The 15,325-nt window shown below is 38.9% G+C and overlaps 1 protein-coding gene across 1 annotated transcript in view; it reads right to left on the bottom strand.

The window, feature by feature from the left end:
* The window catches only part of LOC107553362 (NACHT, LRR and PYD domains-containing protein 12-like), a 117,199-nt gene that overhangs the window by 84,650 nt on the left and 17,224 nt on the right, over positions 1–15,325 (bottom strand). The window contains exon 8 of the mRNA XM_016235569.1: positions 9,290–9,463. Within this exon, the coding sequence (XP_016091055.1) occupies positions 9,290–9,463 (174 nt within the window). The remainder of the gene's footprint in view (positions 1–9,289; positions 9,464–15,325) is intronic.

The following is a 15,325-nucleotide window of genomic DNA, read 5'->3' as shown; positions in this document are numbered from 1 at the left end:
GGTCCTTGCAGGCTCAGGGCGCAGCTCGTAGGCATGTCTGAGTTTCTCTCTGATGCTGTCGGACTTCTCTTTGATGTAGTCCAGCTGTTGTGTTAGGCGACTGATCTAATTTCTTGACTCATCCAGTTGAGTTTCAAGGGCTTTAATTCGGCCGTTCTTGTCTCTGAAATCAGCCTTTGCCTTTTCCAGGAGCTGTTCTGCGTATTGTAGCTTGTTGGAGAGATCAGCGTAGTCAGCCTTGCCTCGTTCCATTTCTTGGGTAGTAGCTGCTAGGGTCTCTTTTAGCCTAGTGATCTCCTCCTCGGCGCCTTGTTCCACTTCATCAGGCCCTTCCTGTCGTTCCTGAGCCTCCAGTTCTAGCTGCCTGATGCGTCGTTGTGTGCGTGTTAGCTCCTGCTGGAGATGGGCAGCGTGCCTGTCATTCAGCTTGATGGTGGCGATGAGTGTGTGGCTTAAGGAGCCGGTGATCTTTGCTAATTATTTGTGACTGTAGCTCTGACTTGGGTTTTGTCTCATGAGGTTTGCTATGTTGTCATCCAGCTGGTCCTGTGTCTGATGCTCCAGTGTTTCAGCAGCCTTAGGTAGGAGGCTGTCTGTTGCAACACTTAGCCATGTCTCGAGGTCTTCCCAGTGGCCAACAGAGTCTGTTGTGCGAGACATGTTTTGGCGCGGTGAGGGAGATCTGGAACCTAGACTGACACAGACCTTGAAGAAGAGAATACAAAACAAACAAGGCAAAACAGAGGTGTAAGTGTGCAATGTCAAGTGTGGTTTGACGGTGAGTGTAGCTCTCAGTGACTGTGATCCTCTGGTGGGTGTGCTTCTAATTTGTAGTCTCTGCAGGAAAATTAGTAAGCACACACAGGTAGCACAGCTAGAGAACAGAGGAAGAAAAGAAAAGTAACAAACAAAGCGAGGAACAGAATAATAATTGGCTGCTTCCAATTTTCCTGTAAGAGAAAGGTTTTTTTTTGTAAGGAAAGAAAGTTAATGGTAAGATGAGAGTGAAAGACAAAACAACAAAATACCATTTTCTGGTAGCAGAATGAGTATAATTAAATTCTCTTCTCTTTTCACTTTTGGTTTAGTTTGATTTAGAAGGATGCTTCTAAACCGATGTTTGGGAATGGGGATTTATTAATACCACAAACCACAGGACTGTGATTGTTATTAAAATTCCTCCGGGTGAAGGAAAAACAATAAAAATGACAGTATTGTGTTTTTTAGCTGTTAAGATTGACAACGTCCACCAATTAGATTGTTCCTCGATGCTTGTTCAAATTTTGGCGGATGCCTATCAGTCCTCTTAGCTGGGTAGGGTTTCGCAAGAGAGTGGAAGGTAAATGGAAGACAATTTTGAACCAACGTTCTCAAGTTTCACAAATACCTGTTCAATTGCTAAAAATCTCTGCTTTATGATTTTCACAGGCACAATCCCAGCAAACAGCCGCAGTAGTCAACTCAGAAGAAAACAGCTGAGAAAGAGAAGAAGAAGAAGGAAAGAGAAGTTTTGCTCCCAAATGTTAGAAAAAAAAAATTTGACAGGGTGGTGCTGCTGTTAAATTGATACACCTAGGGGGTGGTTTTGCTGTGTTAGCAGGATAAAACTAACTTAACCTAAGTGCTGAGGAAAACCCTAATTTTCCTTTTGGGGTTTTGCCACTCACAGGCTTAAGCCAAACGGGTAAACTTATGAAAATTTAGCTGAGTTAATTAAATAACTGAAGGAGAGAGGAAAAAAGGCCTAACGGGTAGACGCACAACTTAATTGCCAATGAAATTAGAATTTCAAGTTAGAAATGGTATTTCCTGGTTAAAATTTAATGATGTTATTATTACAATTGATGAGAGCAATTTAATTTAAAATTAAGCAATAATTACCTTGAAGCAGGGTAACCCAACCCTGATGAGCTACAGATGAAATTAAAAATTTCAGAGCCCTATTGATAGTTAATGATTAAAAATTCTAATGTTGTTGTCATTAGATTATAAGAGCAATTTATAATTAAATTAATCAGTAGATATTTGTTGCTATGTGAAAGCAAGAACTGAAATTAAATTTTGAAATGAAATGTAAATTCCAAATCTGTAATTAATTATGAAATGAAATAAAAATTTCAAATCCATAATTACTTAAATTCGTAATCTCTACGGATGTCATTCATATTATAAGAGCAGTTATAGCTGAATTAATCACATGACCAGGATCAATTTTCGAAACGAAACAACAACAGCTATGGCCGTTTAAACTGCTAAGAGTAAACACGCTGAAGGGAAGAGGACAAGCCTTTAAACAAACTTGAATATAACCAGTTGTGGGATCGCTAATCTGACGTTTGGCTAAAATCACGTTGCAATAAGGTTTATAAAGTTTGCATCTGTCTGTTCATTTCAATGGGAGGAGAGGAAGACAAGAGATAGGATGAAATCAGTATGAAAGATAGATTGATGAGGTGAAAGAGCCCACTAGTGTGAGGATTCAGATACACACGTTTAGGTCACATCAACACTTCAAAACACTGTATTTAAGACCACACAATGCTACGTGCTAACTGCTAGCGTGAGGGAGATCTAGAACCTAGACTGACACAGACCTTGAAGAAGAGGAAACTAAACAAAACAAACAAGGCAAAACAGAGGTGTAAGTGTGCAATGTCAAGTGTGGTTTGACGGTGAGTGTAGCTCTCAGTGACTGTGATCCTCTGGTGGGTGTGCTTCTAATTTGTAGTCTCTGCAGGAAAATTAGTAAGCACACACAGGTAGCACAGCTAGAGAACAGAGGAAGAAAAGAAAAGTAACAAACAAAGCGAGGAACAGAATAATAATTGGCTGCTTCCAATTTTCCTGTAAGAGAAAGGGTTTTTTTTGTAAGGAAAGAAAGTTAATGGTAAGATGAGAGTGAAAGACAAAACAACAAAATACCATTTTCTGGTAGCAGAATGAGTATAATTAAATTCTCTTCTCTTTTCACTTTTGGTTTAGTTTGATTTAGAAGGATGCTTCTAAACCGATGTTTGGGAATGGGGATTTATTAATACCACAAACCACAGGACTGTGATTGTTATTAAAATTCCTCCGGGTGAAGGAAAAACAATAAAAATGACAGTATTGTGTTTTTTAGCTGTTAAGATTGACAACGTCCACCAATTAGATTGTTCCTCGATGCTTGTTCAAATTTTGGCGGATGCCTATCAGTCCTCTTAGCTGGGTAGGGTTTCGCAAGAGAGTGGAAGGTAAATGGAAGACAATTTTGAACCAACGTTCTCAAGTTTCACAAATACCTGTTCAATTGCTAAAAATCTCTGCTTTATGATTTTCACAGGCACAATCCCAGCAAACAGCCGCAGTAGTCAACTCAGAAGAAAACAGCTGAGAAAGAGAAGAAGAAGAAGGAAAGAGAAGTTTTGCTCCCAAATGTTAGAAAAAAAAAATTTGACAGGGTGGTGCTGCTGTTAAATTGATACACCTAGGGGGTGGTTTTGCTGTGTTAGCAGGATAAAACTAACTTAACCTAAGTGCTGAGGAAAACCCTAATTTTCCTTTTGGGGTTTTGCCACTCACAGGCTTAAGCCAAACGGGTAAACTTATGAAAATTTAGCTGAGTTAATTAAATAACTGAAGGAGAGAGGAAAAAAGGCCTAACGGGTAGACGCACAACTTAATTGCCAATGAAATTAGAATTTCAAGTTAGAAATGGTATTTCCTGGTTAAAATTTAATGATGTTATTATTACAATTGATGAGAGCAATTTAATTTAAAATTAAGCAATAATTACCTTGAAGCAGGGTAACCCAACCCTGATGAGCTACAGATGAAATTAAAAATTTCAGAGCCCTATTGATAGTTAATGATTAAAAATTCTAATGTTGTTGTCATTAGATTATAAGAGCAATTTATAATTAAATTAATCAGTAGATATTTGTTGCTATGTGAAAGCAAGAACTGAAATTAAATTTTGAAATGAAATGTAAATTCCAAATCTGTAATTAATTATGAAATGAAATAAAAATTTCAAATCCATAATTACTTAAATTCGTAATCTCTACGGATGTCATTCATATTATAAGAGCAGTTATAGCTGAATTAATCACATGACCAGGATCAATTTTCGAAACGAAACAACAACAGCTATGGCCGTTTAAACTGCTAAGAGTAAACACGCTGAAGGGAAGAGGACAAGCCTTTAAACAAACTTGAATATAACCAGTTGTGGGATCGCTAATCTGACGTTTGGCTAAAATCACGTTGCAATAAGGTTTATAAAGTTTGCATCTGTCTGTTCATTTCAATGGGAGGAGAGGAAGACAAGAGATAGGATGAAATCAGTATGAAAGATAGATTGATGAGGTGAAAGAGCCCACTAGTGTGAGGATTCAGATACACACGTTTAGGTCACATCAACACTTCAAAACACTGTATTTAAGACCACACAATGCTACGTGCTAACTGCTAGCCTTCAATGCTACTAGCTTTGCATATGCTCCAATGCAAAAGCGTTAGCTTCAGTTAGCTTAGCTCATGCTATTTGTTTACAAATAGCTCAAAAATGGCGCTGACGGACTGAAAGTTACCTCCGGAAAGGATTTCTTCGAACCTCCGGGTTACGGCCGTTACTATGGCAACGCACCCTGCAATAACTAACGTGTACTACACACAGTCGATGGTTATACACAGTTTAAGTACATCACGGAGATGTCAGCGCATCCCACACCGAACAACCAAAAAGTACTCATTAGATTCTTATCTTTATAGCTGAACACTCCACTTGTCTGAGTGAGGTAAATTAATGTACAGATTTACTGCAATTAATTCACTGTCATTGATATCTCGGTGGATATCAGCACATATTTATACAGACAAAAACGCACGTGGATTTAACCACAATTTCACTTGATCAAGATTTTACATTTCTCCCATAAAAAAAATGGAGCTCCGCGTTTCAAGTTCACTAGATTTTTAGTGAATTAAATGGCAGAGAACTATCAGTTAGCTAATCTGATATTCTCAAACCAGGGAGATGAATAGCAGAGTTGAATTTGGAAGTGGAACACGCACTTATAAAAATCAAGCTCTGAAGGCCCTTTTAAAAGACAAAAACACAAGGAACACGCTCGCTTCTCTATTCATGCGCTTTAGAGCGACTTAGTTTTGTCTCGGTGGACAATTCTTAAATGTTTTTACTGCAGTTAAATTTTTTAAACAACCCGAGTTGCACATTCAAACATTCAACATGCTGGTATGCTATAATAACAGGTACAATAACTCACAAAATTCTGTTTCTCTGTGTCTCATCTATACTTACGGATAAAAATAGACAAGATTCACCATAATATCTTGGTGTCATTAATTTTTAAGTCAAATCTTTGCCAGCTATATTCTCCACCATATGTAAATGTCTGATTACTTTTCTTAGGGAATTAATCATTATTATTCTAGCTCAGGTTTTGAATGGAATCGAATCTGAAAATTCGAAGTCAACCTGATTAGAACTGAATTCCAATTTGATAGTTTACACTTTATCAATGGTCATCCAGTGAGACGTTAACCTCAGTATATTTTAACAATTTGAATATTTGTATTTTCCCTGGCCATGGGTAATACGTTCTTTGATAAGTTATAAGCAACGAGCTTAAGATGGTGCCGACGCTGATGGCTGCCTCCGTGGCGTGCTCCGCAGTTGTTTTTATGTTTTTGTTAGTTTGTCCTGTCTTTAGTTATATCCCTGCAATCAGTTTCACCAGAGACGAATTGCTGGACATTTGGAAGTACACACCACCCGATATTTCACCGGTTTTCGACTATTCGGATGTTTTGCTGGACATTGTTGTCGGGGGAGCTGTGGCGCTGATTAAGCGCTTCAGGACGCGCAGACGGGGTAAGCGAGCTGGCGCGCTTGTCAAGCTCAGACAGCGCGGATTCAGGACGCCGTTGCCGAGCATCCATCTGGCGAACCTTATTCACTCATACACTTATTTATCTAACACTCATACTCAGCCTACACCTCAAATTTGCACATAATATACAGTACCTGTACATACAAAAAAAACTGTCTATTGTAATATACCTGCACACACAATTGTCAATTTATATATTTTTATTCCTTATTTACTTGTTCTATTTTTATTTTTATTATCTGCGTTTTTTGTTCTGTCACTGTCATTCTGTTACACTGTGGAAGCTTCTGTCACGAAAACAAATTCCTTGTATGTGTAAACATACCTGGCAATAAAGCTCATTCTGATTCTGATTCTGATTCTGATCTGAGTCTAGGTAACAAGATCTTGGCAAGGTTCAATATTAAAATTACAACGCAAGACAATGATTCTTTATAAATGAAACAAGAATTTATTGGCTATCCTAGATTACATTAAACTAAGCTAAAACACACACACACACACACACATACACACAAAGGTTCAGGGAAATTATGTTAACGGAGTTCTGAGGAAAGCCCAAAGTTTTAGCAAGACATTCGCTACAGTTCTTTGACTTGCAACCTGAGAAAATTCATAAAGCAGAGACTTGGCCTATGTTTACTGCTTAAAATTAGCTCGGCACCAGTTCAGCAGATAGAAGATTTTGTTAGTTTACTTGCGTTTGGGTGATATTTCCTTGTTTGGCTGCTTGAGGGAATCCCGGCTTTTGATTGGTTACTGGTCGGGCGTCTGGATGATGTGGTTTCTGGGAATTCTCTTCGGAGATTGGTTGGTTTCTTGATGACGCAAAGGCTTAAGCAGTCCTTCTGAAAAGTTTGCAAGACTTTAGGCTTTTGAAGATCTCTGGCAATCACGAAGTTTCAACTGAAGTGTTTGAGTTTTGGATGACCGATCGCTTTGATGGTAAGCGTGTGAGCACAGGTTGGAGTGCTATTAACACGGCGAAAGGCGAAGAAGCAAGCAAGCGCACAAGTCTTGCATTGGGTTTTTGATCCACGGCATAAGTCCGTCCCACGGCGCGATCTTCCAATCGACTTCTTGCAAGGCAGAGCATGCATACATTAACATGAGGCTTCAATTTATCATGTGGGGAAATATCTCTGCGACGAGTTTGTTAATACTTCTATAAAGTTTCTTAATGCAAGTATCATACATATTTCCCACTTCTTATTCATACCAAAGTTTCTCTCATAAAATAAGCTTTCATTCAAGCTCAAATAACAGGTATTTTGCATACACAATCATCTTATTTACTAAAAGGCAAAGATTAAGATATCATGGTTTCAATAACGCATCAAACAGAAAGCATATTATTTGGGAGTATATTGCTCCGATACTTTAAATGATTTTAAATGATTGTCTTATGAATTGTCTGTGTAAGTTCTGTTTCTTTGTCTGTGACAGGAGAAACGCGCGCTTTTTCTGGAAAGTAAGAAAAGGATGCGTCCCCCTTTTGGAATGCAGGGAGAAAGAGGGGAGATGTCCTGAGGTCATGACACTGTCACGGGTGGAGATCTGCCATTCTTCTCGCTCGGACATGGAGCTATTAATCTGTTGCTTTCTGTTTATCGGACTATCAATTTATGCGTTAAACGGTCATGGGGTCCAGGAGTGTCTGTCGCTGGAACATTTCCAGATACCAGGTACTTTGTTCTGTTGGTTATTAGATAGTATATTTATGCTGAAGCCAGTCACGAGACACCACTGCTGTTCTGTTGCTTAAATGAGTTCAGATGCAGAGGTCAGTTATTGCGGTCTTAGTGCTTTTCTTTGAGTCTCTTGAGAAGATAAGGCGAGGGGACAGGAACTGCTGAGACACTGAGCTGACCCTGTATGTAGTTTTACGACAGCAGATGGCTGGGGAGGAGAACCTTTAGTTTTTCCGGTGGAATGCAGAGATTCAATGTTCATTTGTGTCTGCTCACAGATTCAATGGTTTCTGTTTTTGAAGACAGAAATCCTACACATGCCTTGGTTAACTATGCTTTCTCCTGCACAGCACTGTTGTGACTTGCTGACTGCGTGTGCATTTATAGTCTTACTATTGTACTATTTTCTGAAATGACGTTTAGTAGTAGTTTGGTGAATCATGTAGTCAAAATTAAATTACAAATTTTCTATTGAGGATATTTAATTAAACGAGGATGTTTAATTAATGTTTAATTAAAAGACGACTCAGTTACAACTCAAGACAAAGACTACAGTAAGAAGTATGCAGCTCTTATTACATCTCACTATTTCAAAATTTAAGAAATATACAGTCTTTCTTTACATTTGTTTAGTTTGCGTGTTCACCCAACAAACAACAGAGTATGACCATTCAATAATATTTAATCAACATCTTAAAATTTAACGAATATAACCTTAAGTAACATAATTGTTGTATATTAAATACAAAAATATAATATTTATTTCTGTTTAATTCACTGACCATCTGTACATATTTATTATAGAAATACTACATAAGGGATCTGAAATTCATGGATTTTTATTTTCTCTTTTTTTCAATTTTTTTTTACTACTTACAGTATATGTACTTGTATAATATGTATGCAGTATATTTAAAATATTTTCATTCATAATTTACAAAACAAAACTCTTGAAATGAAAGTTAGTCTCATAAACATCTGAAATAGTGAAGTGAATGTACATGAATCCATATAGCCTACAATATTCGCTGTTCGCTCAAATTATAAAAAATGTGATGTACATGAGAAAAGCAGTCTAGCAATGTCAATTTGCACTTCTGCTGGCACCTGGATCACATTTTTGTCGCACGAGACCAAACCAATTTACAGATGAATAAACCAAGTTTAAGAAGGATTTAAGATTCTTTGAAGACTGAAAGCTAACATCACCACTGAACAACTGTGCTACAATCCTACCTTAAATTAACCAATAAATTATTTTGCCAACAAAACTTTGGTCAAACGTATTTATTTTATGTAATGGAGAAATCTAACACACTGGCGAGCTACTCAATGAGTGCTCAGCCAAACACAGCAACATCTCTCAGTTCAGACCTGCTTCTACATGTGTTTTGAGGAGGTTAATTTTAATATCATAGAGCATGTCAAAACTGCTTAATTCTTTTGTAAATACCCCAAATCATCAACACACATCTGTATGATATAAAGCAGCTGTTTTTAGATCATCCACTCAACCTATAATATCTTATAGTATTTTACAATTGTGTCAAAAACTTTGGAAAGAATGTAATGAAGATTAAAACAGCATCCTTTCAATTAACTGTGACAGGACACTTTCTTTATGACAGTTTTGATTTTCATTTTGTTCATAATCAACAAAGGAGCTAAATTTAGGAGGATGCTGACAGATTTATATAATCTTACCAGAATTTCTCCAGTTTACAGTGAGGATCCTTCAGTAGATCAGAGAGCAGCTTCACACCTGACGCTCCTAGTTTATTAAATGACAGACTCAGATCTCTCAGGTGTGAGGGGTTTGATCTCAGAGCTGAAGCCAGAGCAGCACAACCTTCATCTGTGACTCCACAACCCCTCAACCTGTAGAGAACAATGACACTCTTCAGTCTCTCAGTTCAGGATCTACAGCTCAGATAAACAGAAACTTCACAATCAGAAAGATAAACTGGTTAACAGATCCAGTCTCAGGTTCACAATCACTTCTGTGGGGTGCTTGAGGAGATTAATTTCAATATCAATGTCAGAATGTAATCTGTGTTTTTAGACATTATTATTTTTATTGTGTTGCCCTTTGATACAGTTAAACATTTTCAAACACAACACTCTAAAATATGCTGGGTACAGCTTGTTGTGTCATTTTATTGGGTTATTTATAATATTTTTACTCAGGTGCTAGGTAGTTTTTCTGTAACTAAGTTGCTGGGTCATTTTTAACGCTGGGTTGTTTTTTCATCAATAAATGCAGGCTTGGTGAGCAGAAAAAACTTCTTTAAATAACATTAAAAATCTTACTGTTCAACAACTTTTGACTGGTAGTATACAGTATATATATATACACACATACATGAACAAAGGCATCTGCCAAATGAATAAATGTAAATGTAAATTATGTTTTCTGGTGCAATTATATTCAAATCTTCACTATTAGTCGAGAGAAGCTGCACAGATGCAGGTAATTCACACACGCACAATATCTCTCTTCACCTTGACTGGTTCTTTGCCTCCACATCATATATTAAAATCATTTATTACACAGCTCTCAGGAATACTGGATTCTGATTGGTCAGTCACAACATTGCTATTTCCTGATAATGACCGTTGTCAATAGCAACGCTATAGAACACACCACTGTAAGGCTGGGAGAACCTCAGACAGGCTACTTTAATCTTCTGAGAAACGGGAGGAATCTGCAGGAAAACATATTTCTATCCTGTCCCTTCCTTCACACCTCTTCCTTCTACCCCATTTCTTTCCCTTCACTGATCCTTTCCTTCATCAATACGATTATACAGAAAATACAGTCTACTATTGTCTTGTTTTATACAAATGCATCATATGCTATTTTGCATCTCAGTTGTCAGTTTATATAAAAATGAAATCAGAGGACTACAGTATTAATAGTACTGTTAAGTTGTTTGTGTGTGAATTGCTTTGAGTGTGTGTGTGTGTGTTTTGAGACTTTCCTGAAGTCTTCTTTGAGCTCTCTACTCCCGTGTGGGTCCATCGTACTCTTAAGCAAATTAGATGTGAGCTTACCATTCAACCAATCATAACCTGCTGAGAGCGCTAGACTCATGATGAATGACTTCAAACAGAAAAGAAGCCAATCAATGTCCTCATAATGTGTTATAGGTCACAGATCCACAAACATTTTACTTCACTTGATATCCCAGTGTTCATTCACCATGCTTGAATGCAGGGGCGTAAATTTTGTCTAACTGTAGGGGGGACAATAAACATAACATTTCTCAAGAGCAATTTTTGAAGGGGACACAAATAATACAGCTAAAATTGTACTTGTAAGGACAAATATACACAGTGGAAAGCCTCACTACTATTAGTGCAGCAGGGAGACCGTGCCAAATTAGACAACAGACAACTTCAAGCTGTTGTGGTCGCGCAGCGACAGCGCTCGTGTCCGTTGTAGACATTTCTATCCGTCAAGCAGGTAACGTTATTATTACAATCATAGTGGACTCATCGAAAAATACATTGGCATCATCTGTATTAAAGAGAAAATAATCACTTCATCTGATGTTTAAGTGAATGAAACTATTGACTTTGTTCTTTCTCACCTGTATTAAAGAGAAAATAATCACTTCATCTGATGTTTAAGTGAATGAAACTATTGACTTTGTTCTCTCTCACCAGACTTGTGTGTGTGTGTGAGTGAGTGTGTGTGTGTGTGTGTGTGTGTGTGTGTGTGTGTGTGTGTGTGTGTGTGTGTGTGTGTGTGCGTGTAGGTGATGCAGGGTTGCCAGGTTTTTGCAACAAAACCTGCCCAACTGCTACTCAAAACTAGCCCAAAACTACGCTCCGGGGGATAAAATACACGTTTTTTGGCAGGGTTCCTCCGCAAAAATTTGCATTCCAGGGGATACATATCACATTATTGGGGTCACTTCAACCCGCGGACATGAAAAACAAACCGCGGCAACAGTGTTAAAGTAGCCCAATTGGCAAAAGGTGATGTAAAAGAGGAAAGCAGGCATTTGGACCAAAGCACTGCGAGGCAAGGGAGGGGAGACTCAAAATATTTCTAAACTTAAAACGCATTTTTGCCCCATTTGCATTGTTTTACTTACAAAGTTGTTTAAAGTATAAAACATTGTTATTTACACAGCGTGGTTTTTAATCATATTTTTTGGGGGACAACCCTCAGATGGGGTTCTTAGATCAGATCAGATCAGTCCTGTCCCCCCCTGACCCCCCGTGATTTCCGCCTATGCTTGAATGATAATGTAAAGTCTTAATTTCAGTTCTAATTAACCTGCAAAGATCATCAACAGCCTCAGATTATTATTGTCAACATTCACTCCGTACAAAAGCATCCATTGATGATATTTGATATTTTGAACAGAATAACCACACATTCATATTCAGTTATGTCTGCTCCGGTTTACTTGCATTCCCAGATCTTCACTAAACAGCATCCATTAGGGCTTTTAGTCCAAAAGTGTGCAAATTTAGAAAAATACCAATATGTAATGATATATTTAAACTAGGGCTGTCAGTTTAACGTGTTAACTTACATAATTAGTTACAAAAAAATAATGCAATTAAAATATTTTAACGCAGTTAACGCACTGGCCCCGCCCCCAGACCTGTACATCATCTTACATTTCATACAGTTGACTGTTGACAAATAATGCAGGGCAACAACTCCATAAATGCAGTTATGCCCTAAAATTCAAGATATTGGTGCAAAAAATGCCCCTATATGTGTTTTTGTCTAATTTATATCATACAATATCGATATCACACAAGCAGGGAGAGCAGTAGGCTATTACACGAGTGCTGTTTTTGACCCGAATATCACAAGTTTAAATGCGATTTTATACAACAGTTCAGTAAGAAGTTGATATCGTGTTATATTTTAAACACAATATTATGTGTTTTTGCTCAATTTTGCAAAGAATATATTACCTTTAAAGTCACAGCAGAACTGTTGCGTGTCTCCGAGCAGCACAGCGTGTTTAGTTTCTGAATGAATCAGCTGTTTGAACGAATCGTGTGAACCAATGATTCAAAGACCCATTCATCGAGAGAGCCGTTTACTTCATTCCTGAATGAATCAACCGTTTGAACGAATCGACTGAAGACATTTACCACCACCTCCTTGCAGATTTAGTTTCTTATTTAGAGTATCATTTAATTAATAATAATAATAACAATAACAATAATGATAAAAACATTAAAGGGATAGTTCACCCCAAAAATTGTCATCATTTACTCACTCTCATGTCATTTCAAACCTTTCTTTTATTTGTATAGATGTCACTTCCTGTTTGTTGCTGCCGTGTGGTTTGAGTTTGAGCTCCGTCAAGTTAATTCTTTGTCGTCCCATTTTTTATCTTAAAATCAATTTTATACACCATCCTTTTTCAGTTCTATAACGTGCGAATATATCTCCTATCATATTCTACAACAAAAACAATCAGAGCGCTTTGTTAGCACTAGTTCTATTTTTGACTTCCGAGTCCGCTATTAGCATATAGCCCGCTAGCATCGCCAGCATGGTTGCCGCTAATCTCGCTTACACTAATACTCTATTCACACACATTACCATTGTTTTACTCACTGTTACTTGCTTTAATGGCGGATGTGTGTCTACCTTTGAGTGCAGGTGAGGACACGTTCGAGCTGCATTCGGTGCAGGTCGAGCTGGAGGCCGTGGAGAAGCAGATCCGGGACCTGGTGGCAAAGCAGACCCAGCTGAGAGCGCGGAGAGCCGCGCTGGAAACATCCCAGGCTGACGCTCACAAGTCCGAGGTAAGTATACAGCGCGCTGCTAACTCTCCCACCACCTCTACTCCGTGTGTTTCTCTGCACAGGCCCGGTGCACCCAGGACGCGATCTTCCCAGATGTCCTTCACTCCAGCGCCGGGACACCACGGACCCTGGGTGCAGCCGCAGCGGAAGACACGAGCCAGGTCCCGGGCGACGACCTCTCCCCCTCCGCCGCCTCCGGTCTTCGAGATCTCCACCCAGAACTGCTTCGCTCCCCTCCGCGAGACGGAACGCGACGCTGTGATCATCGGAGACTCCATCGTCCGGCACGTCCGTGCTACGTTAGCTGAAGGTAAGGTGCACACTCACTGTTTCCCTGGTGCTCGTGTTCTCGATGTTTCTGCGCAGATACCCGCTATCCTGAAGGGTGACGAGAGCCCCGGAGCGGTCGTGCTTCACGCGGGGGCTAACGACACCAAGCTGCGGCAGACGGAGACGCTGAAGAGGGACTTCAGGAGCCTGATCGAGACGGTGCGCCGCACATCGCCCGCGACGACGATCATCGTGTCAGGACCGCTTCCCACGTATCGACAAGGACATGAAAAGTTCAGTAGGCTTTTTGCTTTAAATGAATGGTTATTGTCATGGTGTAAAGAACAGAAACTGCTCTTTGTTAATAACTGGAATCTTTTCTGGGAGCGTCCTAGGCTGTTTCGCGCTGATGGTCTGCATCCCAGCAGAGTCGGGGCGGAGCTCATGTCGGACAACATCTCCAGGACGCTGCGCTCCATGTGACTAGTAAGTCAAATCTCAAATAACTGCCCTGAGGACTTGTGTTCTACCCGCTTAAATGATAGAAGTACTTGCGCTGTCCAATCTATAAAGACTGTGTCTGTTCCCCGAATAGTGAGGTCAAAATATAAATTTAATGCAGGATCTAGAAAAAATCTGATCGTGATTAAACCAGAACAATTTAAAATAAATGAACAAAAACCATTTTTAAAGTTTGGGCTCCTAAACATTAGATCACTCTCACCCAAAGCAGTTATTGTAAATGAAATGATCACAGATAATCGTTTTGATGTACTCTGCTTGACTGAAACCTGGCTAAAACCTAATGATTATATTGGTCTAAATGAGTCTACTCCACCAAGCTACTATTATAAGCATGAGCCCCGTCAGACTGGCCGTGGCGGCGGTGTTGCAACAATATATAGTGATATTCTCAATGTTACTCAGAAGACAGGATACAGGTTTAACTCATTTGAAATACTAATGCTTAATGTTACACTGTCAGATATGCAAAAGAAATCTATCGTATCTCTTGCTCTGGCTACTGTGTATAGACCACCAGGGCCGTATACAGATTTCCTAAAAGAATTTGCAGATTTCCTCTCAGACCTATTGATTACTGTTGATAAAGCGCTAATTGTCGGAGATTTTAATATTCACGTTGATAATACAAATGATGCATTAGGACTTGCGTTTACTGACCTAATAAACTCTTTTGGAGTAAAGCAAAATGTCACCGGGCCCACTCATCGTTTTAATCATACGCTAGATTTAATTATATCGCATGGAATTGATCTTACTGATATAGATATCATACCTCAAAGCGATGATGTTACTGACCATTTCCTTGTATCGTGCATGCTGCGTATTACTAATATTAACTATATGGCTCCGCGTTATCGTCCGGGCAGAACTATTGTTCCAGCCACCAAAGACAGATTCACAAATAACCTGCCTGATTTATCTCAACTGCTCTGTGTACCAATAAGTACACATGAACTAGACGAAATAACTAGCAACATGGGCACTATCTTCTCTAATACATTAGAAGCTGTTGCCCCCATCAAATTGAAAAAGGTTAGAGAAAAACGTACTGCGCCATGGTACAACAGTAATACCCATTCTCTCAAGAAAAAAAAACTCGTAGTCTTGAGCGCAAATGGAGAAAAACTAACTTGAAAGTTTTTAGAATTGCGTGGA

Source organism: Sinocyclocheilus grahami, unplaced genomic scaffold (genome assembly GCF_001515645.1).
Source record: "Sinocyclocheilus grahami isolate Dianchi unplaced genomic scaffold, SAMN03320097.WGS_v1.1 scaffold471.1, whole genome shotgun sequence".
Lineage (NCBI taxonomy): Eukaryota > Metazoa > Chordata > Actinopteri > Cypriniformes > Cyprinidae > Sinocyclocheilus > Sinocyclocheilus grahami.
This window is presented reverse-complemented; position numbering and strand designations above follow the sequence as displayed.